Source organism: Procambarus clarkii, chromosome 52 (assembly GCF_040958095.1).
Source record: "Procambarus clarkii isolate CNS0578487 chromosome 52, FALCON_Pclarkii_2.0, whole genome shotgun sequence".
In the NCBI taxonomy this organism is placed as follows: domain Eukaryota; kingdom Metazoa; phylum Arthropoda; class Malacostraca; order Decapoda; family Cambaridae; genus Procambarus; species Procambarus clarkii.
This window is the reverse complement of record NC_091201.1, coordinates 6,026,363-6,051,845: the sequence shown is the minus strand read 5'-3', so window position 1 is coordinate 6,051,845 and position 25,483 is coordinate 6,026,363. Positions and strand designations below refer to the sequence as shown.

Below are 25,483 nucleotides of genomic sequence, written 5' to 3'. Positions count from 1 at the left end.
AGAAGAAATACAGAACTATTTGAACATGTTTGCGGATGATGGTAAGATACTGAGGAAGACATGAGACGCAGACGATTGTAATGCCCTTTAAATGGATGTAGATAAAGTTAGTGCTTGGAGCGTAAAATGGCAAATCGCATTCAACGTGAATAAATGCTGTGCTATGGAATGTGGAATCGGAGAAAATAGACCACACAGAACTTACAAATTATGTGGAAAGGAATTACAGAACTCTGATAAAGAAGGAGACCTGGGGTGGTGTTGGATAGTAAACTGTCGCCAGAGGAACACATAAAGAACATTGTGAGAGGAGCGTGTGTGTCGCTTTCCAACTTCAAACTTGTTTTTAATTATATGGATGGTGAAATACTAAAGAAACTGTTCATGACCTTTGTGAGACCAAAATGGGAATATGCAGCAGTTGTATGGTGCCCTAATCTTAAGAAGTACTTAAAGAAACTGGAAAAGGTGCAGTGGTATGCTACAAAATGGCTTCCGGAACTGAAAAAACAAGAGTTACGAGGAGATACTACAGACATTAAACTTGCCAAAACTAGAAGATAGGAGAAAATGAGGTGAAATGATCATCACATAAAAAATTCTAACAGGTATCGACCAAATTGACAAAGAGGAATTCCTGACTAGCAACATCACGAACAAGAGGACACAGATTCAAGCTAAGGAAACAATAGTGCCGAAAAAACATTAGACAAGTTTTCTTTTGTAAACAGAGTGGTAGACGGTTGGATCAGGTTAAGTGAGGTGTTGGAGGCCAAGACCGTCAGTAGTTTCAAAGCGTTATATGACAAAGAGTGCTGGGAAGACGGGACACCACGAGCGTAGCTCTCATCCTGTAACTACACTTAGGTAATTACACACACACACGTACACACTGAGACAAACACACAGACAGACACGGCCATACAGACAGACACACAGAGAGCAATGAATCACAGATCTCGCAGCCAATATTATCACCCACAATGTTATCATCGTCACACAATGCTATCAGCGAAGGGCCATTCTTCCTTTGTGCCTTTGTGATAGTCAGCCACCTCACTCGTCTCCCTGGCCACCAGCTGGCCTCTCCCGCCGGGGCCAGCACCTCTACCACAGTCTGAAGGTTCTCCTGGGTCAAGCACCTCTACCACAGTCTGAAGGTTCTCGTGGGTCAAGCACCTCTACCACTGTCTGAAGGTTCTCGTGGGTCAAGCACCTCTACCACAGTCTGAAGGTTCTCGTGGGTCAAGCACCTCTACCACAGTCTGAAGGTTCTCCTGGGTCAAGCACCTCTACCACAGTCTGAAGGTTCTCGTGGGTCAAGCACCTCTACCACAGTCTGAAGGTTCTCCTGGGTCAAGCACCTCTACCACAGTCTGAAGGTTCTCGTGGGTCAAGCACCTCTACCACAGTCTGAAGGTTCTCCTGGGTCAAGCACCTCTACCACAGTCTGAAGGTTCTCGTGGGTCAAGCACCTCTACCACAGTCTGAAGGTTCTCGTGGGTCAAGCACCTCTACCACAGTCTGAAGGTTCTCGTGGGTCAAGCACCTCTACCACAGTCTGAAGGTTCTCGTGGGTCAAGCACCTCTACCACAGTCTGAAGGTTCTCCTGGGTCAAGCACCTCTACCACAGTCTGAAGGTTCTCGTGGGTCAAGCACCTCTACCACAGTCTGAAGGTTCTCGTGGGTCAAGCACCTCTACCACAGTCTGAAGGTTCTCGTGGGTCAAGCACCTCTACCACAGTCTGAAGGTTCTCGTGGGGCCAGCACCTCTACCACAGTCTGAAGGTTCTCGTGGGTCAAGCACCTCTACCACAGTCTGAAGGTTCTCGTGGGTCAAGCACCTCTACCACAGTCTGAAGGTTCTCGTGGGTCAAGCACCTCTACCACAGTCTGAAGGTTCTCGTGGGTCAAGCACCTCTACCACAGTCTGAAGGTTCTCCTGGGTCAAGCACCTCTACCACAGTCTGAAGGTTCTCGTGGGTCAAGCACCTCTACCACAGTCTGAAGGTTCTCGTGGGTCCAGCACCTCTACCACAGTCTGAAGGTTCTCGTGGGTCCAGCACCTCTACCACAGTCTGAAGGTTCTCGTGGGTCCAGCACCTCTACCACAGTCTGAAGGTTCTCCTGGTGGTCTCTCACTTCGTTCCTCCGTCAGCTGTTAACGTTTAACAAGAGAATCAGGACTTTCAGCTTCTCAGAACGACCTCAATCGTTTAGTGTCATTTTCAAGACAGATTATCTTGTCTATCGTGTTGAAAAAACTAAATCTACATTATTAATGTTTTTTTTCAATTTTAACGGTGTTATTTATCTACTGACAGAGTTAAGAGTGCGGACATTGGTAAGTCTTAAGATATTGATGGTGACATCTTACGCATGGCGTAAGAGCTTCTGCCACGACAGCTGAACCTGTTATCACTGCTGATGCATCACAGTTCTTACGATATCGAACACAGCATCAAAATTCCGACTGTTTAGTGAAATTAGAAGCATTGATATATTGACGTTCCATGGGACTAATGACCACTGGCTTCTGTCGGTCACGAGAGCGGCCAAATTCGTACGCTTTAAGACCTGTAAAACCACTTCAAATTTAACGTTTGACAATCGAAGGCGCTAGCTGGTATCTTGCCATCTAGTGAGATGACAAGCTTGAGTCGACTTCAAGAACATCTCATCTCCAGGAGGAGCTATGAGCCAGGTAGGTGGTGAGGAGAGGTATGTGTTGATATTCCGAAACGGTTGGGCAACCAACCATTTGCTCTCGGTTGTTCCATCATACTGTTTGGTCTGGTGTTGGGCCTAAGGCCTATAAACCCCCTGGAGGGTTACTCCCTCCATGGCAAGATCGACTACACCATTACCATAACTACTCCCAGTTTAGAAGGACGAGCTCACTATTAAGGGCACGCAACTCTCTATAATGTCATTGTAACTCTCAATAATGTCATTGTACGACGGCTGTTAATGTCAGCAAGGCGGACAGCCCGCCTGCTTTCATACCTCTCACTGTATTTCCCACTTCTACACTTCCCTTCACCTATGCCTCTCCTTCTTCTTTACTCAAAAAAAAAAAAAACGGCTGTTAATTTTGTCTCGTCATTATAATTTTGTGATATAAATTATGTCAATATCTGTCTCATAATGTTAAATCTCACTTTGTCATTACCTCACCTTGCAAGTTGGTAATTTAATGTGCACTCATTGTATGTTAATATGTAAGAATGACATAGACCGTCGAAGACCTATTTAGTCCAGCCAGAACTGTATCAATTTGGGAGGAAATCCACAAGAGCTGTAGTGAGGATTCGAACCTATGTGCTTGGTGGATCCCCCCCCCCCCCCCCCCCGCTCTAGACATCCGGGAATAGCGCTGGGCCAGAGTGCATGGGGGAGGGGGGGGAATTGAGTGAAACCCAGGTTTGGCTTCAGTGGAAGCCTGGGGAAGCCAGGAGGGTGCAGTAGTAACCCCAGGTTGTGATTCTTTTGACCATGGCGTGACGAAGGGGTTAAGAAGATTTTGATTTTATTTTATTATGTCAATTAAGTCACGAACGGCATCTGTGATTAGCCTCTTGGTTGACGACCTCTTGGCTGACGACCTCTTGGCTGACGACCTCTTGGTTGACGACCTCTTGGTTGACGACCTCTTGGCTGACGACCTCTTGGCTGACGACCTCTTGGTTGACGACCTCTTGGTTGACGACCTCTTGGCTGACGACCTCTTGGCTGACGACCTCTTGGTTGACGACCTCTTGGCTGACGACCTCTTGGCTGACGACCTCTTGGTTGACGACCTCTTGGCTGACGACCTCTTGGCTGACGACCTCTTGGCTGACGACCTCTTGGCTGACGACCTCTTGGTTGACGACCTCTTGGCTGACGACCTCTTGGCTTGATTGTGACTGTTGCTGACAGCGACGTCACCTCCTGAATGACATTGATGTCGACTTGACGGTCTGACTGAGGTCTATCTTTTCAATTCTTCCTGTGTCTGTGAGAGAGAGAGAGAGAGAGACAGAGAGAGAGACAGAGAGAGAGAGAGAGAGAGAGAGAGAGAGAGAGAGAGAGAGAGAGAGAGAGAGAGAGAGAGAGAGAGAGAGAGAGAGAGAGAGAGAGAGAGAGAGAGAGAGAGAGAGAGAGAGAGACAGAGAGAGACAGAGAGAGAGAGAGAGAGAGAGAGAGAGAGAGAGAGAGAGAGAGAGAGAGAGAGAGAGAGAGAGAGAGAGAGAGAGAGAGAGAGAGAGAGAGAGAGAGGAGAGAGAGAGAGAGGAGAGAGACAGACAGACAGACAGACAGACAGACAGACAGAAAAGGCATCCCTCGCCTCATAACAGAAACATCCACAGACAATCTTGTCACATAATGAAAGAGGTTCAAACGATAGCAACACCCAGATGGGACTCCTAAACACAAAGAAATAGAGTGTTGATTAGAATGTGACAGAGTAATGACCCAATAGTTTATGTGAGATATAACACATGTAGTTTTCATGTGCTTTATTCTGTAATATATTTGTATATGCTTGGGGGGGGCGGGTACTTTTTAATAGTAATATATGGTATAATATTTGGGTTTTACCCTTCACTTTGTTAGAAAGAATTGCTTACGTAGATCGTCTTCGCCTTTCCCAGAATTCATGGAGTGGAAAGTGATCATGGACTACGGGAGCGAACGAAACACTTCGTTAAACTGCAGCAAATCGTTTGTTCCAGACTCGGAAGAGTACCTTCATGGTGAGAGAGAAGAGCATCATTGTTAGTTTACATCTTGTGTTTACCTCTTCTCTTCCCTTCAAGAAGTTTAAAACTTAACTCTTTAAAACTGGACTCTCTAAAACTTAACTCTTTAAAAGACAGTATTAAAATTTTACCTATCCCTGGAAAATAGGTAAAAGGTCCTCATATCCCAGCTTCATATACTCATATCCCAGCTCCTTGTCCTCTTATCCTAGCTTCTTGTCCTCATATCCCAGTTCCTTGTCCTCATATTCTAGCTTCTTGTCCTCATATTCCAGCTTCTTGTCCTCATATCCCAGCTTCTTGTCCTCATATCCCAGCTTCTTGCTCTCATATCCCAGCTCCTTGTCCTCATATCCTAGCTTCTTGTCCTCATATCCCAGCTCCTTGTCCTCATATCCCAGCTCCTTGTCCTCATATCCCAGCTCCTTGTCCTCATATCCCAGCTTCTAGTCCTCATATCCCAGCTCCTTGTCCTCATATCCCAGCTTCTTGTCCTCATATCCCAGCTCCTTGTCCTCATATCCTAGCTTCTTGTCCTCATATCCCAGCTCCTTGTCCTCATATCCTAGCTTCTTGTCCTCATATCCAAGCTCCTTGTCCTCATATCCCAGCTCATTGTCCTCATATCCCAGCTCCTTGTCCTTATATCCTAGCTTCTTGTCCTCATATCCCAGCTCCTTGTCCTCATATCCTAGCTTCTTGTCCTCATATCCCAGCTCCTTGTCCTCATATCCCAGCTTCTTGTCCTCATATCCCAGCTCCTTGTCCTCATATCCCAGCTTCTTGTCCTCATATCCTAGCTTCTTGTCCTCATATCCTAGCTTCTTGTCCTCATATCCCAGCTTCTTGTCCTCATATCCCAGCTCCTTGTCCTCATATTCCAGCTTCTTGTCCTCATATCCCAGCTCCTTGTCCTCATATCCCAGCATCATGTCTCATATCCCAGCGTCTTGTCCTCATATCTCAGCTCCTTGTCCGCCTATCCCAGCTTCTTGTCCTCATATCCCAGCTCCTTGTCCTCATATCCCAGCTTCTTGTCCTCATATCCCAGCTCCTTGTCCTCTTATCCCAGCTCCTTGTCCTCATATCCCAGCTCCTTGTCCTCATATCCCAGCTCCTTGTCCTCATATCCCAGCTTCTTGTCCTCATATCCCAGCTCCTTGTCCTCTTATCCTAGCTTCTTGTCCTCATATCCCAGCTCCTTGTCCTCATATCCCAGCTTCTTGTCCTCATATCCTAGCTTCTTGTCCTCATATCCTAGCTTCTTGTCCTCATATCCAGCTCCTTGTCCTCATATCCCAGCTCCTTGTCCTCATATCCCAGCATCATGTCTCATATCCCAGCGTCTTGTCCTCATATCTCAGCTCCTTGTCCGCCTATCCCAGCTTCTTGTCCTCATATCCCAGCTCCTTGTCCTCATATCCCAGCTTCTTGTCCTCATATCCCAGCTCCTTGTCCTCTTATCCCAGCTCCTTGTCCTCATATCCCAGCTCCTTGTCCTCATATCCCAGCTCCTTGTCCTCATATCCCAGCTTCTTGTCCTCATATCCCAGCTCCTTGTCCTCTTATCCTAGCTTCTTGTCCTCATATCCCAGCTCCTTGTCCTCATATCCCAGCTTCTTGTCCTCATATCCTAGCTTCTTGTCCTCATATCCTAGCTTCTTGTCCTCATATCCAGCTCCTTGTCCTCATATCCCAGCTCCTTGTCCTCATATCCCAGCTTCTAGTCCTCATATCCCAGCTCCTTGTCCTCATATCCCAGCTTCTTGTCCTCATATCCCAGCTCCTTGTCCTCATATCCTAGCTTCTTGTCCTCATATCCCAGCTCCTTGTCCTCATATCCTAGCTTCTTGTCCTCATATCCAAGCTCCTTGTCCTCATATCCCAGCTCATTGTCCTCATATCCCAGCTCCTTGTCCTTATATCCTAGCTTCTTGTCCTCATATCCCAGCTCCTTGTCCTCATATCCTAGCTTCTTGTCCTCATATCCCAGCTCCTTGTCCTCATATCCCAGCTTCTTGTCCTCATATCCCAGCTCCTTGTCCTCATATTCCAGCTTCTTGTCCTCATATCCCAGCTCCTTGTCCTCATATCCCAGCATCATGTCTCATATCCCAGCGTCTTGTCCTCATATCTCAGCTCCTTGTCCGCCTATCCCAGCTTCTTGTCCTCATATCCCAGCTCCTTGTCCTCATATCCCAGCTTCTTGTCCTCATATCCCAGCTCCTTGTCCTCTTATCCCAGCTCCTTGTCCTCATATCCCAGCTCCTTGTCCTCATATCCCAGCTCCTTGTCCTCATATCCCAGCTTCTTGTCCTCATATCCCAGCTCCTTGTCCTCTTATCCTAGCTTCTTGTCCTCATATCCCAGCTCCTTGTCCTCATATCCCAGCTTCTTGTCCTCATATCCTAGCTTCTTGTCCTCATATCCTAGCTTCTTGTCCTCATATCCAGCTCCTTGTCCTCATATCCCAGCTCCTTGTCATCATATCCCAGCATCATGTCTCATATCCCAGCGTCTTGTCCTCATATCTCAGCTCCTTGTCCGCCTATCCCAGCTTCTTGTCCTCATATCCCAGCTCCTTGTCCTCATATCCCAGCTTCTTGTCCTCATATCCCAGCTCCTTGTCCTCTTATCCCAGCTCCTTGTCCTCATATCCCAGCTCCTTGTCCTCATATCCCAGCTCCTTGTCCTCATATCCCAGCTTCTTGTCCTCATATCCCAGCTCCTTGTCCTCTTATCCTAGCTTCTTGTCCTCATATCCCAGCTCCTTGTCCTCATATCCCAGCTTCTTGTCCTCATATCCTAGCTTCTTGTCCTCATATCCTAGCTTCTTGTCCTCATATCCAGCTCCTTGTCCTCATATCCCAGCTTCTTGTCCTCATATCCTAGCTTCTTGTCGTCATATCCTAGCTTCTTGTCCTCATATCCCAGCTCCTTGTCCTCATATCCCAGCTCCTTGTCCTCATATCCCAGCATCATGTCTCATATCCCAGCTCCTTGTCCTCATATCCCAGCATCATGTCTCATATCCTAGCTTCTTGTCCTCATATCCCAGCTTCTTGTCCTCATATCCCAGCTCCTTGTCCTCATATCCCAGCTTCTTATCCTCATATCCCAGCTCCTTGTTCCAATACCACTTGCAGGGGTCGACGTTCAATTCCCTACCAGGGAATTTGCCCAACTACTTGGACAAATAATGCCCATATAGTTGGGCATTATATGTTCACTCCGTCCTCATATCCTTGCTGTTAGTTTGTCTCGTATCCCTTGCAAGTGATGTATAGTTAGACTGTCTTAGCGCTCACCCCTGCTAACGATCTAACTGTTGTAATGCAAGGTAATTACCATTATAAGCACTAAGCCATTACGACTATCACGCGCTTGGATGGGATAGAGGGATAAGTATTTGGGATAAGAATGGGTTCCCAACCACTTGCAAAGTCGGGGATTGAACGCCGACCTGCAAGAAGCGAGGCCGACGCTCTATCGCCCAGTACAAGTGGTTGAACGTTTAATTGAGGTGATCAGTCTCCCCTTCCCCATGCCCAGCTCTAGGGTGGTTCGGAATAGCCCTACTCGTTACCGGAGGGCTGATCACCGTGGCACTCTACGCTCTCTTCTTCGAACAAGTCTGCTTCACCTTCCTCAACGCCCATCGTGTCTTCCGGCGTCACATCTACTGGATCTCTTCAGTTTATCCGGTGAGTGGGTGGTCCTCATCTTGCGTCACATCTACTGGATCTCTTCAGTTTATCCGGTGAGTGGGGGGTCCTCATCTTGCATCACATCTACTGGATCTCTTCAGTTTATCCGGTGAGTGGGTGGTCCTCATCTTGCGTCACATCTACTGAATCTCTTCAGTTTATCCGGTGAGTGGGTGGTCCTCATCTTGCGTCACATCTACTGAATCTCTTCAGTTTATCCTGCTGTTTTCTGTCTACTTATCTCTGTTGGACACTTCCTTTGTCTGCCACTTTTTCATGATTATTGCCCTGACATGACTATATGTTATCTACTGCTTGTAACTAGTCACTGTCCCTACACCCCTCCCCATCGTCTCTCCCCCCTACAACACACCCCGAACACCCCCTCCTCACCACCCCATCCCACTACACCCCCTCCACACCTCACCAGACGACTCCCACCATCAATATTTTTCACAACATCTGTGAGATTCTGTCATTTACAATGAAGACATTTCCTTGCAGTTCATGGCGTTGATGAGTGTGATTGCAACCGTTGTTCCCAAGGCCCACAACATCTGTTCTGCTGTGAAGGTCACGTAAGTGTTCACCCCAGGTGCTGTCCCTCAGAGTAACTAACACACCAGGTGCACTGTCCCTCAGAGTAACACACCAGGTGCACTGTCCCCCAGAGTAACACACCAGGTGCACTGTCCCCCCAGAGTAACACACCAGGTGCACTGTCCCCCCAGAGTAACACACCAGGTGCACTGTCCCACCAGAGTAACACACCAGGTGCACTGTCCCCCCAGAGTAACACACCAGGTGCACTGTACCTCAGAGTAACACACCAGGTGCACTGTCCCCTCAGAGTAACACACCAGGTGCACTGTCCCTCAGAGTAACACACCAGGTGCACTGTCCCACCAGAGTAACACACCAGGTGCACTGTCCCTCAGAGTAACACACCAGGTGCACTGTCCCTCAGAGTAACACGCCAGGTGATCTGTCCCTCAGAGTAACACACCAGGTGCACTGTCCCCCCAGAGTAACACACCAGGTGCACTGTCCCCCCAGAGTAACACACCAGGTGCACTGTCCCTCAGAGCAACACACCAGGTGAACTGTCCCTCAGAGTAACACACCAGGTGCACTGTCCCTCAGAGTAACACACCAGCTAGCTAGGTGCACTGTCCCCCAGAGTAACACACCAGGTGCACTGTCCCCCAGAGTAACACACCAGGTGCACTGTCCCCCCAGAGTAACACACCAGGTGCACTGTCCCCCCAGAGTAACACACCAGGTGCACTGTCCCTCAGAGTAACACACCAGGTGCACTGTCCCTCAGAGTAACACACCAGGTGCACTGTCCCTCAGAGTAACACACCAGGTGCACTGTCCCCTCAGAGTAACACACCAGGTGCACTGTCCCTCAGAGTAACACACCAGGTGCACTGTCCCCCAGAGTAACACATCAGGTGCACTGTCCCTCAGAGTAACACACCAGGTGCACTGTCCCTCAGAGTAACACACCAGGTGCACTGTCCCCCAGAGTAACACACCAGGTGCACTGTCCCACCAGAGTAACACACCAGGTGCACTGTCCCCCCAGAGTAACACACCAGGTGCACTGTCCCTCAGAGTAGCACACCAGGTGCACTGTACCTCAGAGTAACACACCAGGTGCACTGTCCCCTCAGAGTAACACACCAGGTGCACTGTCCCCCCAGAGTAACACGCCAGGTGCACTGTCCCTCAGAGCAATACACCAGGTGCACTATTACTCAAAGCAACACACCTGGTGCTCTGTCACTCAGAGCAACACACCAGGTGCACTGTCCCTCACAACAACACACCAGGTGCTCTGTCACTCAGAGCAACACACCAGGTGCTCTGTCCCTCACAACAACACACCAGGTGCTCTGTCACTCAGAGCAACACACCAGGTGCACTGTCCCTCACAGCAACACACCAGGTGTTCTGTCCCTCAGAGCAACACACCAGGTGCACTGTCACTCACAGTAACAAAGTGATCACTCTACTATTCACAGTACCTGAAGAGGCAGCTAGAGTGTGTCTATTCTAGTTCTTCTATTCCCAAATATTAGGAATGGAACCTAGTTATAATTACCCCTCAGATGGCAGCATGGAGCCCTTACCAACCCCCCGTAGCCTAGGCATTAACTTTTCAAAATATGACCTATAGACTTAGTAGAAAGATTGTTATGAATTCCTTCAAAGTTTCGTTAGTGTTTATTACATTTTGCATTTGTGTCTATGGAGATGTGACTCGCAGCTGAGGAAATAGCATTTTACATTTGGATAGTTAGAAGTTGGATTACATCTATTTCCACAATGATGAGAATTTTTGTTTTTAACTATTTTTTTTTTACACAGGTGGGTAGGGTAATTCTTTGGCCTGTTAATAGGCTGCGGGTGTTACTCTCCCACAGTTCAGGGTAAACCTTAACCTGCTAGTTTTCCCTGGAACACGACCCGCCACTCAGTTTACAACCCGGTACTATATTACTGCTGGTTGAACAGAGGGGCGACAGATAAGGTTAGACACCTATTCACTCCTCCCTTGCTAGGACTCTAACCCAAACCGCTCGAGACATCTAATCTTATTGGTTTTACTTATTGCCACAAACACTACGTGAGAGTGGATAACAGAATACGTCCAGCTACAATACCTCTCTTAAAAGCTTCATCAGTATCGGAAAAAGGCGATATTGGTGAAACTTTTAAGCTTTACAAAAAAGTTCCTTTTTTAATACCAAGCTGGCATTAAAAAAAAGAAACCTTATTTTAATGTATTTTTTAAATGGTTAATGGTATGCAGACGATGAGTCACAATAACGTAGCTGAAGATATGATGGCCACACAACACACCAGAAGATGTGGTGACAATCGACTTGTAATGGTCCAGGACGGACCGAAACGTCGTCGTCTCCTCATCTTCTGGTGTGTAGTTTGGTCAACGTATTAATTGTACTTAAACAAAAATTACCTTAACTAAAAAATTATTACCAATTTGGCTTTTAAAATATCAAGTCTACTGAAAATAAATATTTCCTAAACTTAATCTAGATTTTTAAATCATAATTATCTTTAAAACAAAGCAATATTCCAAGTCGGCAAATCCGTCGTCATGGCTAAAAGTCCCTACCACCAATCTGGAATATATTTGTCGACTGATACGTATCTATCCCTTCAACTATCCCGCCCAGAGATACTATCATCTAGCCTTCCCCGGTCCACAGGTACATGGCGATCGGGATCAGTCACTTCGCGGACCTCACGGTACTGATGTTTGGGAGCGAGGAGGTCATGCTGGCCAGGACAGTAGGTAACACACTCAACCTACAGCTCCGACCACTTTGTTGCTGCTGCTGCTGTCTACCGAAGCCCTCGGTCACCAAGTCAGTTCACGTGACCCCGAGTTTCCTTTTTAACGAGTCCTCCCTCGTGTTCTAAATTGCCTTCATTCCATACCATCGTGTCATGTTCATTACCAACTACCATTTTATGAACATGTGGAAAAGTTTAGCATAACTACATAACCTAACGTTTACCTGTGAAAGGTGAGACGACGTTATAGTTCGTCCTGAAGTCTTATCGTGACGAATTTATTTTGTAGTTGTATATATGTAGAATGCTGGCGAGAAATGCAGGTATGGTCAATGAGAGTTAGTTCCTTACCTAAGATGGGTGCAGACACCCGCACTCGCCAGTGATACGGATTGAGAATATTGATTACAGTTTTGGATTCATCTGTCATAGACGCCACTATATGTGTCAAATCGAGTCCAGTTAGCCAACACATGTGTCAAATCAAGTGTAGTTAGCCAATACATGTGTCAAACCAAGTGTAGTTAGCCAACACATGTGTCAAATCAAGTGTAGTTAGCCTACACATGTGTCAAACCAAGTGTAGTTAGCCAACACATGTGTCAAATCGATATCTAGTCTTCTATTGTCACTGTATCAGTCGATTATTTTGGTGTTGTTTGACTGGAAACCTCTAATGATGGTCTGGTATAGAGACTAAATGTTTCTTGATAGACCCTTTATGTTTGTACATTAAGTTAGTCCCCTTGAAAGGGTTGCTATTGTCTTGCCTATATATTGAGATCGTTGCCTCTGACATGACCGCCCCCCCCCCCTTCCAAGTGGGCTTATACGAAGGACATAGTCGACGATTATCTTCTATGCCTTGATAGGACTCCCTGGGCCAGACCTGACCACTGTTCCCGCCACCCGCAGGTCATCACTACGCATGGTGATGCTGCTGTTGGAGCAGCTGCCCTTCACTCAGGCCGTCTACCATCTCACTGTACTCATCCTCATCTCTGCTGACATCATTACTCTCGGAAATGTAAGTGTAAAGAAGGAGAGAGAGAGAGAGAGAGAGAGAGAGAGAGAGAGAGAGAGAGAGAGAGAGAGAGAGAGAGAGAGAGAGAGAGAGAGAGAGAGAGAGAGAGAGAGAGAGAGAGAGAGAGAGAGAGAGAGAGAGAGAGAGAGAGAGAGAGAGAGAGAGAGAGAGAGAGAGAGAGAGAGAGAGAGAGAGAGAGAGAGAGAGAGAGAGAGAGAGAGAGAGAGAGAGAGAGAGAGAGAGAGAGAGAGAGAGAGAGAGAGAGAGAGAGAGAGAGAGACCACTACCACTACTCACCGTGCCTCACTAACCTCGTCACATCTACTCACCTTGCCTAACTAACCTCATCACCTCTACCTCACCGTGCTCAATATCTACCTAACCTGGACTACTGCCCGCCGGCAGGTGGACCCAGGGGGAGTCTACCTGTGGCTGAGTCTCTTCAACCTGGCCTCCTTCATGAGTGGGGTCTACGCCCTCCAGATCCTCACGCAGTTCTCCAAGGGCTACCTCGAGTACTACAAGTATACGGTGAGTCTCCTGGGGCCAGATTCACGAAACAGTTACGCAAGTACTTAAGAACCTGGAGACGGATTCACGAAGCAGTTACGCAAGTACTTACGAACGTGTACATCTTTCCTCAATCTTTGACGGCTTTGGTTACATTTATTAAACAGTTTACAAGCATGAAAACTTCCCATTCAACTGTTGTTATTGTTATAAACAGCCTCCTGGAGCTTTGGAGCTCATTAACTGTTTAATAATTGTAAACAAAGCCGTCAAATATTGAGAAAAAAGTTGTACAGGTTCGTAAGCGCTTGCGTAACTGCTTCGTGAATCTGGCCCCAGTTCTCTAAATATTTTCTTATCCTTATCCTCCAACCACTTGGGCTGGACGGTAGAGCGACGGTCTCGCTTCATGCTGGTCAGCGTTCAATCCCCGACCCTCCAAGTGGTTGGGCACCATTCCTTCCCCCCCCCCCCCCCCGCCGTCCCATCCCAAATCCTTATCCTGATCCCTTCCCGATGGTATACAGGCGTAATCGCTTTCTCCTGATAGTTCCCTTCCCCTTCATATCATAAATTATTTCCCTCGCGGTTGCAAGGCTTAACTAGCAGTAATGAAATGCATTTTGGAAAGTGTGACTGAAAATATTTACTGAACAGCCACAAATAAGAAAGGTTCTAGAAGCATCAAACTCCTGGCCAACTAGAACTTTAAACCTTCCTTGGAGTGCCACTTGAGGATGGAGGAATGAGGTGATCCACGCTCCAGTCACATATATTGTTAATTACAATTAACTTGGTAATAGAATTTTATTCACCTGGGTACTAGGAGTCTCGAACCCCCAACCCCCATGACCGGACGAACCACCAGTTCCTCTTGGGGTCGGTGGTTGCAGGCGCTTAGGTGAACTATCTTCATATTAGGTGAAATATAACTTAGGGAACTATCAGGTGCCAAGCCATTACGACTATATAGCACTTGGAAGGGGTCAGGATTAGGATTTGGGATGGGACGGGTTGGGAGAAATGGTGTTCAACCACTTGGACGGTCAGGAATTGAACGCCGACCTGCATAAAGCGAGTCCCGTCACTCTACCGTCTACCCCAAGTGGTTGGCCGGCTCTTAGGTGAATGAAATATAGATGTCTATCAAACGTAACGTAACATAACTTAACCTAACCTAACCTAACCTAACATAACATAATGTAACGTAATGTAACGTAACCTAACCTAACCTAACCTAACATAACGTAACGTAACGTAACGTAACGTAACGTAACGTAACCTAACCTAACATAACGTAACCTAACCTAACCTAACATAACATAACATAACGTAACCTAACCTAACGTAACGTAACCTAACCTAACATAACATAACATAACGTAACGTAACCTAACCTAACCTAACATAACATAACATAACGTAACCTAACGTAACGTAACGTAACGTAACGTAACCTAACATAACATAACATAACATAACATAACCTAACCTAACCTAACATAACGTAACGTAACCTAACCTAACATAACATAACATAACGTAACCTAACCTAACATAACGTAACGTAACCTAACCTAACCTAACATAACGTTACCTAACCTAACCAATCCTAGCCTACCTCATTATACAGGCCGTCCTCCTGTTTTCGTAGTTCTTACAGTACCGACGAGGACCATACCGACGAACAACAAAATTAGAAAGTAGAAATCGCCACTATGGAGTTGGACATACCGGAAAACTATTTTTTACTTGCGTTGCATAGACAGACTAAACTAATCTAGCCTAACTTCCCTAGGCCTAATACAAGATATCTGAGGCCTAATATAGTACATATGTGTGCTATACTAGGTGTATGAATATTTAAATTAGTTTTTTAGCTTAATTTTTTTCTTTAAAGACTTCGTTATTAGTCAGTATACTACTATCTAAAAGTTAAGAACGTACGAATTCGTGACTATTGACGATCGTGACAATAGGTATTATCTAAACAGGAGGATGGGCTGATATATGTCTAATCTAACATTATCTGAACAGAACAGATTAGATATTAATTTCAAAATATATAATAAATAAATATTCAATATTATTATAGTTGGAGATTTAAATTTGATTAGAATAAACTGGGATGACCAAAAGACCAATTATCAGGAAAAACAATATATTGGGAGAAACTTCCATTGTTGATGCTTTTAAAAATTGAGCAATCAAACTACACAGGAACATAATATTGTTAATTTAATCATTTTTCAACAAAAGCAAATTTAATTGCAAATTTCCAAAGAGGAACAAATAAGTAAATAGGATCATAATAAAATACGGGTTTGTCGTTACATGGTAACATTACTTAAAGAAACATTACTGTTCCGAGTTCCATCCTCAAGTCGTTGGATTCGATAAGATAATTTAGTAGTTAAACTGCAGCAATTACTTCAGAACGTAAATGCATAACTGCACGAGGCCTGCAGGCCCCTGAAGGCCATCTCTTATGGCCAAAATAATTCACTTTCGTGAATTAGCTCCGGCTTGATCTGAAGCCTGTAAATGTGTTCTATTTTATTGTGTTGACTTGAATAATCGGAGTACCGACACACTTCTTGTATCACCAATCAGTGATTGTATATTGTATCACCAAGCAGTGATTGTATATTGTATCACCAAGCAGTGATTGTATATTGTATCACCAAGCAGTGATTGTATATTGTATCACCAAGCAGTGATTGTATATTGTATCACCAATCAGTGATTGTATATTGTATCACCAATCAGTGATTGTATATTGTATCACCAAGCAGTGATTGTATATTGTATCACCAAGCAGTGATTGTATCACCAATCAGTGATTGTATATTGTATCACCAATCAGGGATTGTATATTGTATCACCAAGCAGTGATTGTATATTATATCACCAAGCAGTGATTGTATATTGTATCACCAATCAGTGATTGTATATTATATCACCAAGCAGTGATTGTATATTGTTTCACCAAGCATTGATTGTATATTGTATCACCAAGCAGTGATTGTATATTGTATCACCAATCAGTGATTGTATATTGTATCACCAATCAGTGATTGTATATTGTATCACCAAGCAGTGATTGTATATTGTATCACCAAGCAGTGATTGTATCACCAATCAGTGATTGTATATTGTATCACCAATCAGTGATTGTATATTGTATCACCAATCAGTGATTGTATATTGTATCACCAGGCCAAGTCGTTAGCGATGAAGACGCTGGTGATGGCCACTAACCTCCAAGGTCTGGCCTTCGACATTATGGCCAACTATGGGGCCTTTCCCTGCATCCCCCCTTTCCTCCCCCCTCAAGTCTACAAGCAGAGTAAGTCTTTTGTGTTGGCCTCTACAAGTCTTCAGGCAGGGGTAAGTCTTTTGTGTTGGCCTCTACAAGTCTTCAGGCAGGGGTAAGTCTTTTGTGTTGGCCTCTACAAGTCTTCAGGCAGGGGTAAGTCTTTTGTGTTGGCCTCTACAAGTCTTCAGGCAGGGGTAAGTCTTTTGTCTTTCCCTCTACAAGTCTACAGGCAGGGTAAGTCTATTCTTACCCTGCCTGTATGGGAAATTTTGGATCATCTTACAGGCGCTTCAGAAGTCTATGGTCTGTCTCTCAAGATTTTGCCTGGAAGCTCGAGTGGGGAAAAATGTGTTGTGTTGGTTCGTTTGTGTTGTGAGTGGTCCTGGCTTAGGGATTACTCTGACATTATGAAGTATGTGTTGGTGCTGAAGGTAATATTCCCCGCGTACTCCCACACTACAACACAATCGTCGTCCCACTCACTTCACACCTCTAATATACGGTTATTCTCGTTCATGTTCCTTTCCATATAACCTTGCACTTGTCTGAGTTTAAGTCAAGTAGCCATTTACCACATCTTATTATGTCTAGTATATTTTGCTGCATATCACATTTCCAGATCGTTTTAAAGAGCCAGATTCCTCTGTCAGGTCGTATATATTGGGAACAGGATAGACGCTAGCTCAGACCCTTGTGGTACTCCACTCGGTGCTTCTTTACTCTGATATACCTGCCACTCTCCGTGACTCTTTGTTCTATTCATGATAGATACTCCCTCGACCAACTTAGAACAGTCTCAGATTCAACAGCCTGCTTCTCTAGGTTGAATCTAGTGTGTACTCACCTATTTGTGCTTGCAGGATCGAGCATTGGCTCTTGGATCCCGCCTTTCCAGCCATCGGTTGTTTACAACAATGACTCCGGTCCCATTTTCCATGTCCCGCGCGTGTGTACTCACCTAATTGTACTCACCTAATTGTGCTTGCGGGGGTTGAGCTCTGGCTCTTTGGTCCCGCCTCTCAACCGTCAATCAACTGGTGTACAGATTCCTGAGCCTATTGGGCTCTATCATATCTACATTTGAAACTGTGAATGGAGTCAGCCTCCACCACATCACTTCCTAATGCATTCCATTTGCTAACTACTCTGACACTGAAAAAGTTCTTTCTAACGTCTCTGTGGCTCATTTGGGTACTCAGCTTCCACCTGTGTCCCCTTGTTCGCGTCCCACCAGTGTGTGTGTGTGTGTGTGTGTGTGTGCGTGTGTGTGTGTGTGTGTGTGTGTGTGTGTGTGTGTGTGTGTGTGTGTGTGTGTGTGTGTGTGTGTGTGTGTGTGTGTGTGTGTGTGTGTGTGTGTGTGTGTGTGTGTGTGTGTGTGTGTACTTACCTAGTTATACTTGGGGGGGTTGAGCGCTGGCTCTTTGGTCCCGCCTCTCAACTGTCTATCAACTAATATACAGGTTCCTAAGCCTATTGGGCTCTATCATATCTACACTTGAAACTGTGTATGAAGTCAGCCTCCACCACATCACTTCCTAATGCATTCCATTTGCCTACTACTCTGAAAAAAATTCTTTCTAACGTCTCTGTGGTTCATTTCGGCACTCAGTTTCCACCTGTGTCCCCTAGTGCGTGTTCCCCTTGTGTTAAATAGTCTGTTTTTTCCTACCCTATCAATTCCTCTGAGAATCTTGTATGTGGTGATCATGTCCTTTCTAACTCTTCTGTCTCCCAGTGACGTGAGGTTTAACTTCCGGAATCTCTCCTCGTAGCTCATACCCCTCAGTTCGGGTACTAGTCTAAACGCAAACCTTTGAATCTTTTCCAGTTTAGTCTTATGCTTGACTTGATATGGACTCCATGCTAGAGCCGCATACTCCAGGATTGGTCTGACATATGTGGTATACAAAGTTCTGAAAGATTCCTTACACAAGTCTCTAAAGGCCGTTCTTATGTTAGCCAACCTGGCATATGCTGCTGATGTTATCCTCTTGATATGGGCTTCAGGGGACAGGCCTGGCATGATATCAACCCCCAGGTCTTTCTCTCTCTCTGACTCTTGAAGAATTTCATCTCCCAAATGATATCTTGTATCTGGTCTCCTACTCCCTACACCTATCTTCATTACATTGCATTTGCTTAAACTCTAACAACCATTTGTTCGACCATTCCTGCAGCTTGTCCAGGTCTTCTTGAAGCCTCAAGCTGTCCTCCTCTGTCTTAATAATTCTTCTCATAATTTTGGCGTCGTCAGCAAACATTGAGAGGAGTGAGTCTATACCTTCTGGGAGATCATTTACGTGTATCAGAAACAGGATAGGTCCGAGTACAGAGCCCTGTGGGACTCCACTGGTGACTTCACGCCAATCTGAGGTCTCACCCCTCACTGTAACTCTCTTCTTCCTATTCCTTTGGTACTCCCTTATCCACTGGAGCACCTTACCAGCTACACCTGCCTGTTTCTCCAGCTTATGCATCAGCCTCTTACGGGGTACTGTGTAAAAGGCTTTCCGACAGTCCAAGAAAATGCAATCCGCCAGCCTTATCTTTCTTGCTTAATCTTTGTTAGCTGATCGTAGAATTCTATTAAGCCTGTAAGGCAAGATTTACCCTCCCTGAACCCATGTTGATGGGTTGTCACGAAGTCCCTTCTCTCCAGATGTGTTACTAGGTTTTTTCTCACGATCTTCTCCATCACCTTGCATGGTATACAAGTTAAGGACACTGGCCTGTAGTTCAGTGCCTCTTGTCTGTCACCCTTTTCGTATATTGGGACCACATTAGCCGTCTTCCATATTTCTGGTAGGTCTCCCGTTTCCAGTGACCTACTGTACATTATGGAGAGTGGCAAGCAAAGTGCTCCTGCACAGTCTTTCAATACCCATGGTAAGATTCCGTCCGGGCCAACAGCCTTTCTCACGTCCAGATCCAACAGATGCCTCTTGACCTCATCACTAGTAATTTCGAACCCTTCCAAGGCCGCCTGGTTTACTGCCACCTCTCCTATCTCTTAAACATTATATTGTAGACTGTCCCATATTGACTGACTCTCGCTCTCCTGGGCTAAGGTATGCTGAACTGTGTAATTACTATATGAGTACTGGAACACTTGATGATATATTAGACTTGTACCCAAGATTAACCATGTAATGTATCAATTATACAATGTATGTATGTGATGCAACTATATAACCTGAGCTTGTAAAACCAACTTCATCACCTTCAGTGATTAAGTGCTTAATTGCGCACTAGTTTCTCTATCAGCTATCTCACCCTGTCAGAGTAAAAGAGACAAATGTATGTGAATGCATGTGTGTGTATATATGTATATGTACGTATATGTGTGCGTGTGTATGTATATGTAAGTGTATAAAGTATATATGGAAGCTGATCAGAAATACATCTCACCTTTGTAAATGCACATTAATGACACTATGTAAAAGACACATCGAACACTTTATGTAGGGCATACGTAAATCTATGTATCTATGTATTTACGTATGTAGGTTAGCTTAGCATTTTAAAAGCACCGAATCACATTCTGTGGTTGATTGTTCAATAAACCCTTGAACTATATGTTTAACACATCTCTAACCCTGTCCATGGAGGACAGAAGAAAATGCATATATGCTGGTTAGCATTGTAAATGTGTGGTCACGTCTGTGGTAGAAAATAATAATAAAAAAAAACTCTCCTAGCGCAGCTAGTGACCTCTCCTTGTTCTATTGTGAAGACCTCCTTGAACTCTTTGTTGAGTTCCTCACACACCTCTTTGTCTTTCTCTGTGTACCTGTCCTTGCCCGTTCTAAGTTTCATCGCCTGTTCCGTCACTGTTGTTTTCCTCCTGATGTGACTGTGTAGTAACTTTGGTTCGGTCTTGGCTTTATTAGCTATATAATTTTCATACTTTTTCTCAGCTTCTCTTCTCACACTAGTATACTCGTTCCTGGTTCTCTGGTATCTCTCTCTACTGTCTGGTGTTCTGTTATTTCAGGGGTTCCTCCACACCCTTTTGTTCAGTTCCTTTGCTTTCATACATGCCCTATTAAACCACGGATTCTTCTTTTGCTTCTCGGTGTTTTCCTTTCGGGCTGGGATAAACCCGTTTACAGCCTCCTGACACTTTTGTGTGACATAGTCTATCATGTTTTGTACGGACTTAGTTGTGAGTTCTGTGTCCCATGGTATATCCCCTAGGAATTTTCCCATCTCCTCATAGTTTCCCTTTCAATACGCCAGCCCTCTGTTTCCCAGTTCTTTTTTGGCGGAGATAATTCCTAGCTCTACCAGGTACTCAAAGATCTATACACAGTGATCACTCATTCCCAAGGGGGCTTCCAACTTAACTTCCCTTATATCCGACTCATTTAAGGTAAATAACAGATCAAGCATGGCGCGTTCATCCTCTCCTTTCATTCTTGTCGGTCCCTTGATGTGTTGGCTTAGAAAGTGTCTTGTTGCTACGTCCAGCAACTTAGCTCTCCATTTGTCTGGTCCTCCATTTGGGTCTCTGTTCTCCCAATCTATCTTCCTGTGGTTGAAGTCTCCCATGATTGGAAGTCTGGATCCGTTCCTGCTAGCCACAGAAGCTGCTCTCTCTATTATATTGATGGTGGTCATGTTGTTTCTATCATAATCCTGCCTGGGTCTTCTGTCACTTGCGTAGGGGTTATATATGACTACTACTATAATTTCTTGTCCTCCAATTGCTATGGTTCTTGTTATGTAGTCACTGAAATCTTCACAGCCCTGAAAAACCATCTCTTCAAAACTCCAGCCTTTTCTTATGAGCAAAGCTACACCACCTCCTCCTCTTCCTTCTCTCTTTCTCACTACATAGTAGTCCTGTGGAAACACTGCATTTGTTATGGTTTTCGTTAGCTTTGTTTCTGTGAGTGCTATTATCTCTCGGTTTTCTTCTAGTGCTATTCTCCATGTTCACTTGTTTTATTCGTAATCCCATCTATGTTAATGTACATTGCCTTCAAGCTCACTTTCTTCTGTTCATTCTCTTGTCCCCTTCTTGGTGAGCGTTTTGCTGACGGAGGGAAGCTGTTCAGTAAAGATCTGTGAGGTTGTTAACAGTGTGTGTGTGTGTGTGTGTGTGTGTGTGTGTGTGTGTGTGTGTGTGTGTGTGTGTGTGTGTGTGTGTGTGTGTGTGTGTGTGTGTTTGTGTGTGTGTGTGTGTGTGTGTGTGTGTGTGTGTGTGTGTGTGTGTGTGTGTGTGTGTGTGTGTGTGTGTGTGTGTGTGTGTGTGTGTGTGTGTGTGTGTGTGTGTGTGTGTGTGTGTGTGTGTGTGTGTGTGTGTGTGTGTGTGTGTGTGTGTGTGTGTGTGTGTGTGTGTGTGTGTGTGTGTGTGTGTGTGTGTGTGTGTGTGTGTGTGTGTGTCTGTGTGTCTATGTGCTTACCTAATTGTACTTACCTAATTGTGCTTGCGGGGATTGAGCTTTGGCTCTTTGGTCCCGCCTCTCAACTGTCAGTCAACTGGTGTACAGATTCCTGAGCCTATTGGGATCTGTCATATCTACATTTGAAACTGTGTATGGAGTCAGCCTCCACCACATCACTGCCTAAAGCATTCCATTTATTAACTACTCTGACACTGAAAAAATTCTTTCTAACGTCTCTGTGGCTCATCTGGGTACTAAGTTTCCACCTGTGTCCCCTTGTTCGTGTCCCACCCGTGCTGAAGAGTTTGTCTTTGTCCACCCTGTCAATTCCCCTGAGTATTTTGTAAGTGGTTATCATGTCTCCCCTTACTCTTCTGTTTTCCAGGGATGTGAGGTTCAGCTCCATTAGCCTTTCCTCTCAGTTCCGGGACGAGCCTGGTGGCATACCGCTGAATCTTCTCTAGCTTTATCTTGTGTTTAACTATGTATGGACTCCAGGCTGGAGCTGCATACTCCAGGATTGGTCTTACATAAGTGGTATACAGGGTTCTGAAAGATTTCTTACACAAGTTTCTAAAGGCAGTTCTTATGTTGGCCAGTCTAGCATATGCCGCTGATGATATTCTTTTGATGTGGGCCTCTGGGGACAGGTTCGGTGTGATATCAACCCCCAAATCTTTCTCTCTATTTGACTCTTGCACGATTTCACCTCCCAGATGGTACCTTGTGTTCAGCCTCCTGCTCGCTTCGCCTAATTTCATCACCTTACACTTTCCTGAGTTAAACTTTAGCAGCCATTTTCTAGACCATTCCTCCAGTTTATCCAGGTCATCCTTTAGTCTCTGTCTATCTTCATCCGTCTTGATTCTTCTCATAATTTTTGCATCAGCAGCAAACATTGAGAGGAATGAGTCTATACCCTCCGGAAGACAGTTTACATATATTAGAAACAGGATGGGTTCAAGTGCTGAGCCCTGTGAGACTCCGCTGGTGACATCTCGCCACTCTGATGTCTCCCCCCTCACCGTTACTCGCTGTTTCCTGTTGCTTAAGTACTCCTTTATCCTCTGGAGCACCTCCCCTTTTACTCCTGCCTGTTGCTCCAACTTTTGTAACAGCCTTTTATGGGGTACTGTGTCAAAGGCTATACAGTCGGCAGGGCCGGCAGTCCAGGAAAATGCAGTTGGCACCCTTCTCTTTCCTGCCTAATTTTTGTTGCCTGGTCATAAAATTTAATTAAACCTGTGAGGCACGATTTACCATCCCTGAACCCATGTTGGTGGTGCGTTACAAAGTTATTTCCCTCCAGATGCTCTACGAGCCTTTTCCTCACGATCTTCTCCATCACCTTGCATGGTATACAAGTTAGGGAAACTGGCCTGTAGTTCAGTGCCTCTTGCCTGTCACCCTTCTTGTATATAGGGGCCACGTTAGCTGTCTTCCAACTTTCTGGTAAGTCTCCTATTTCCAGTGACCTGTTATACACCATAGAGAGTGGCACACTCAGTGCTTCTGCACCTTCCTTTAGTATCCATGGTGAGATTCTGTCAGGCCCAACAGCCTTTGTCACATCCAGCTCCAGCAGACACCTTTTGACCTCATCACTGGTTAGGTCAAATTCCTCCAAGGTTGCTTGGTTTGCCGCCTCCTCACATAGTACAGGGGCTTCTCCTTGTTCTATTGTGAAGACCTGTGTATTGTGTGTGTGTGTGTGTGTGTGTGTGTGTGTGTGTGTGTGTGTGTGTGTGTGTGTGTGTGTGTGTGTGTGTGTGTGTGTGTGTGTGTGTGTGTGTGTGTGTGTGTGTATGTGAGTGTGAGAGTGTTCGTGAGTGTGTGGGTGCGTGAGTGTGTGAGTGCGTGCGTGTGTTTTCACAGGTAAATATGTACAACTAATAGCTTTAATTACTCTACGTCTCACCTGCAGCTGTTGAGAACAGCATCTACCTGGTGGAGATGCTGGTGCTGGGGTCCTACACCTACTGGCACTACCACAACCGCAGGTTCCTCAAGTTTAACCCATCCGAGCTTCACCACACATCAGTGTACCAGCCTCGAACGAGCGTGGACGCGAGCAGCGGCAGCTGCAACAGGCAGAGGAACGCCAGCAGCAGCACCCGGAGCACGGTGCTGGAGTACAGCCTCAGCAGCATCTCCAGCAGCAGGACGGCAAGCCAAACCAGTATTACCAGCACCAATTTCGGCGTGGATAACAACCCAACTACTCGCCCGGTTAGGACCGCCAGTCGTGTCGTTGATGAATCAGACGGCATCATCACCACCACCTCAACAATACTCTCTTCAGGACCAGTCATTGAGATGTATTCATCTGATGATAGACACTCAACGGGTATAGCCCCACGGCAGGAGAGGCTGGCAGCGTTTGAACATGCGCCGGATGGCCTTGTTCAAGGGCTAAATGATGAACACGAGATAACATCACGCCTCACCGTTCACAAACCACCAAGTGAACAGGACACAGAGGCTACAAGCCATGGAGAACACTCCCTCAGCATATCACAGCAATCTGCATCAGTCACTAGCGGGGATATGTCACATACCAGAACATACCCGGTGGCCAGCTCGCAGAGCCGCCCCCTGCGACGGTATTCTTGCTAGTTCCTCCGCTCGTGACAAACTGGTCCAGATTATTTATGCGTCACAGCGCTTAACAGTCTGCTTGACCAGAGACCGGGCCGCGGAGGTAATGATCACCAGAACCACATCAAGATGGACAGAATTTACATGTAATTATCAAATTAATTTGTTAATATTTCAACGTCTAAGGCAATCGCATGTTTGACGTCAGTTCTGCCTCTAGAAAATAGAAAATATAAAAATATACAAATATACAAGGTGGTTTGCGCTGTGTTTACTAAAGCTTGTGGTATAAGGTAAAATTTTTAACATTTTCGTTAAACCTTTCAAACCCTTTTATACGATAATATTGGAGTCGTTCATATAGTGAGGTTAAGGCTCCCCATTAATTGGAAAGGTAACCGTATGGATAGAGCCATATCATTGGCCACGGGGCCTTGACAAGTCAGAGGTTTCCTGTTATTGAATGGTGTGTAGTCTTATAAAAATATATATAATCAGCGAATTATTCTTTAAATCAGTCCATCCTCACTTGAGCATCAAAGAAAACGTTATTCTTCCAGATATATCAGCCTAGACTAAAATGTTATAATAATAATAATAATAATAATAATAATAATTTTTATTTAGGTAAAGGTACATACATAAAGAGATTTTACAATGTTTGTTGGCTTTATAGATAGAGGTAGTACATACAATGCCTAAAGCCACTATTACGCAAAGCGTTTCGGGCAGCAGTTCACCTGCTATTGTTAATGCAGGTGATTGTTGCATTCCCACCGCCGCCCACAGGTAAGTGACAAACAAAGCACATATATGCAACTAAATAACCACTAACATAAATTGCTTGGCTAATAATTTG

General features: G+C 45.3%; 1 protein-coding gene across 1 annotated transcript; it reads left to right on the top strand.

Moving 5' to 3' along the window:
- The first annotated feature begins 1,253 nt into the window (after nt 1-1,253).
- On the top strand, nt 1,254-25,126 carry LOC123763695 (organic solute transporter subunit alpha). Its single transcript, XM_069304287.1, has 10 exons — nt 1,254-1,271; nt 2,123-2,705; nt 4,639-4,740; nt 8,299-8,450; nt 8,958-9,031; nt 11,696-11,854; nt 12,699-12,810; nt 13,213-13,338; nt 16,537-16,666; nt 23,951-25,126. Exons 2-10 carry the CDS (start codon nt 2,648-2,650, stop codon nt 24,640-24,642), a joined length of 1,605 nt encoding a protein of 534 aa, XP_069160388.1. The 5' UTR covers nt 1,254-1,271; nt 2,123-2,647; the 3' UTR covers nt 24,643-25,126.
- Nucleotides 25,127-25,483: the final 357 nt, after the last annotated feature.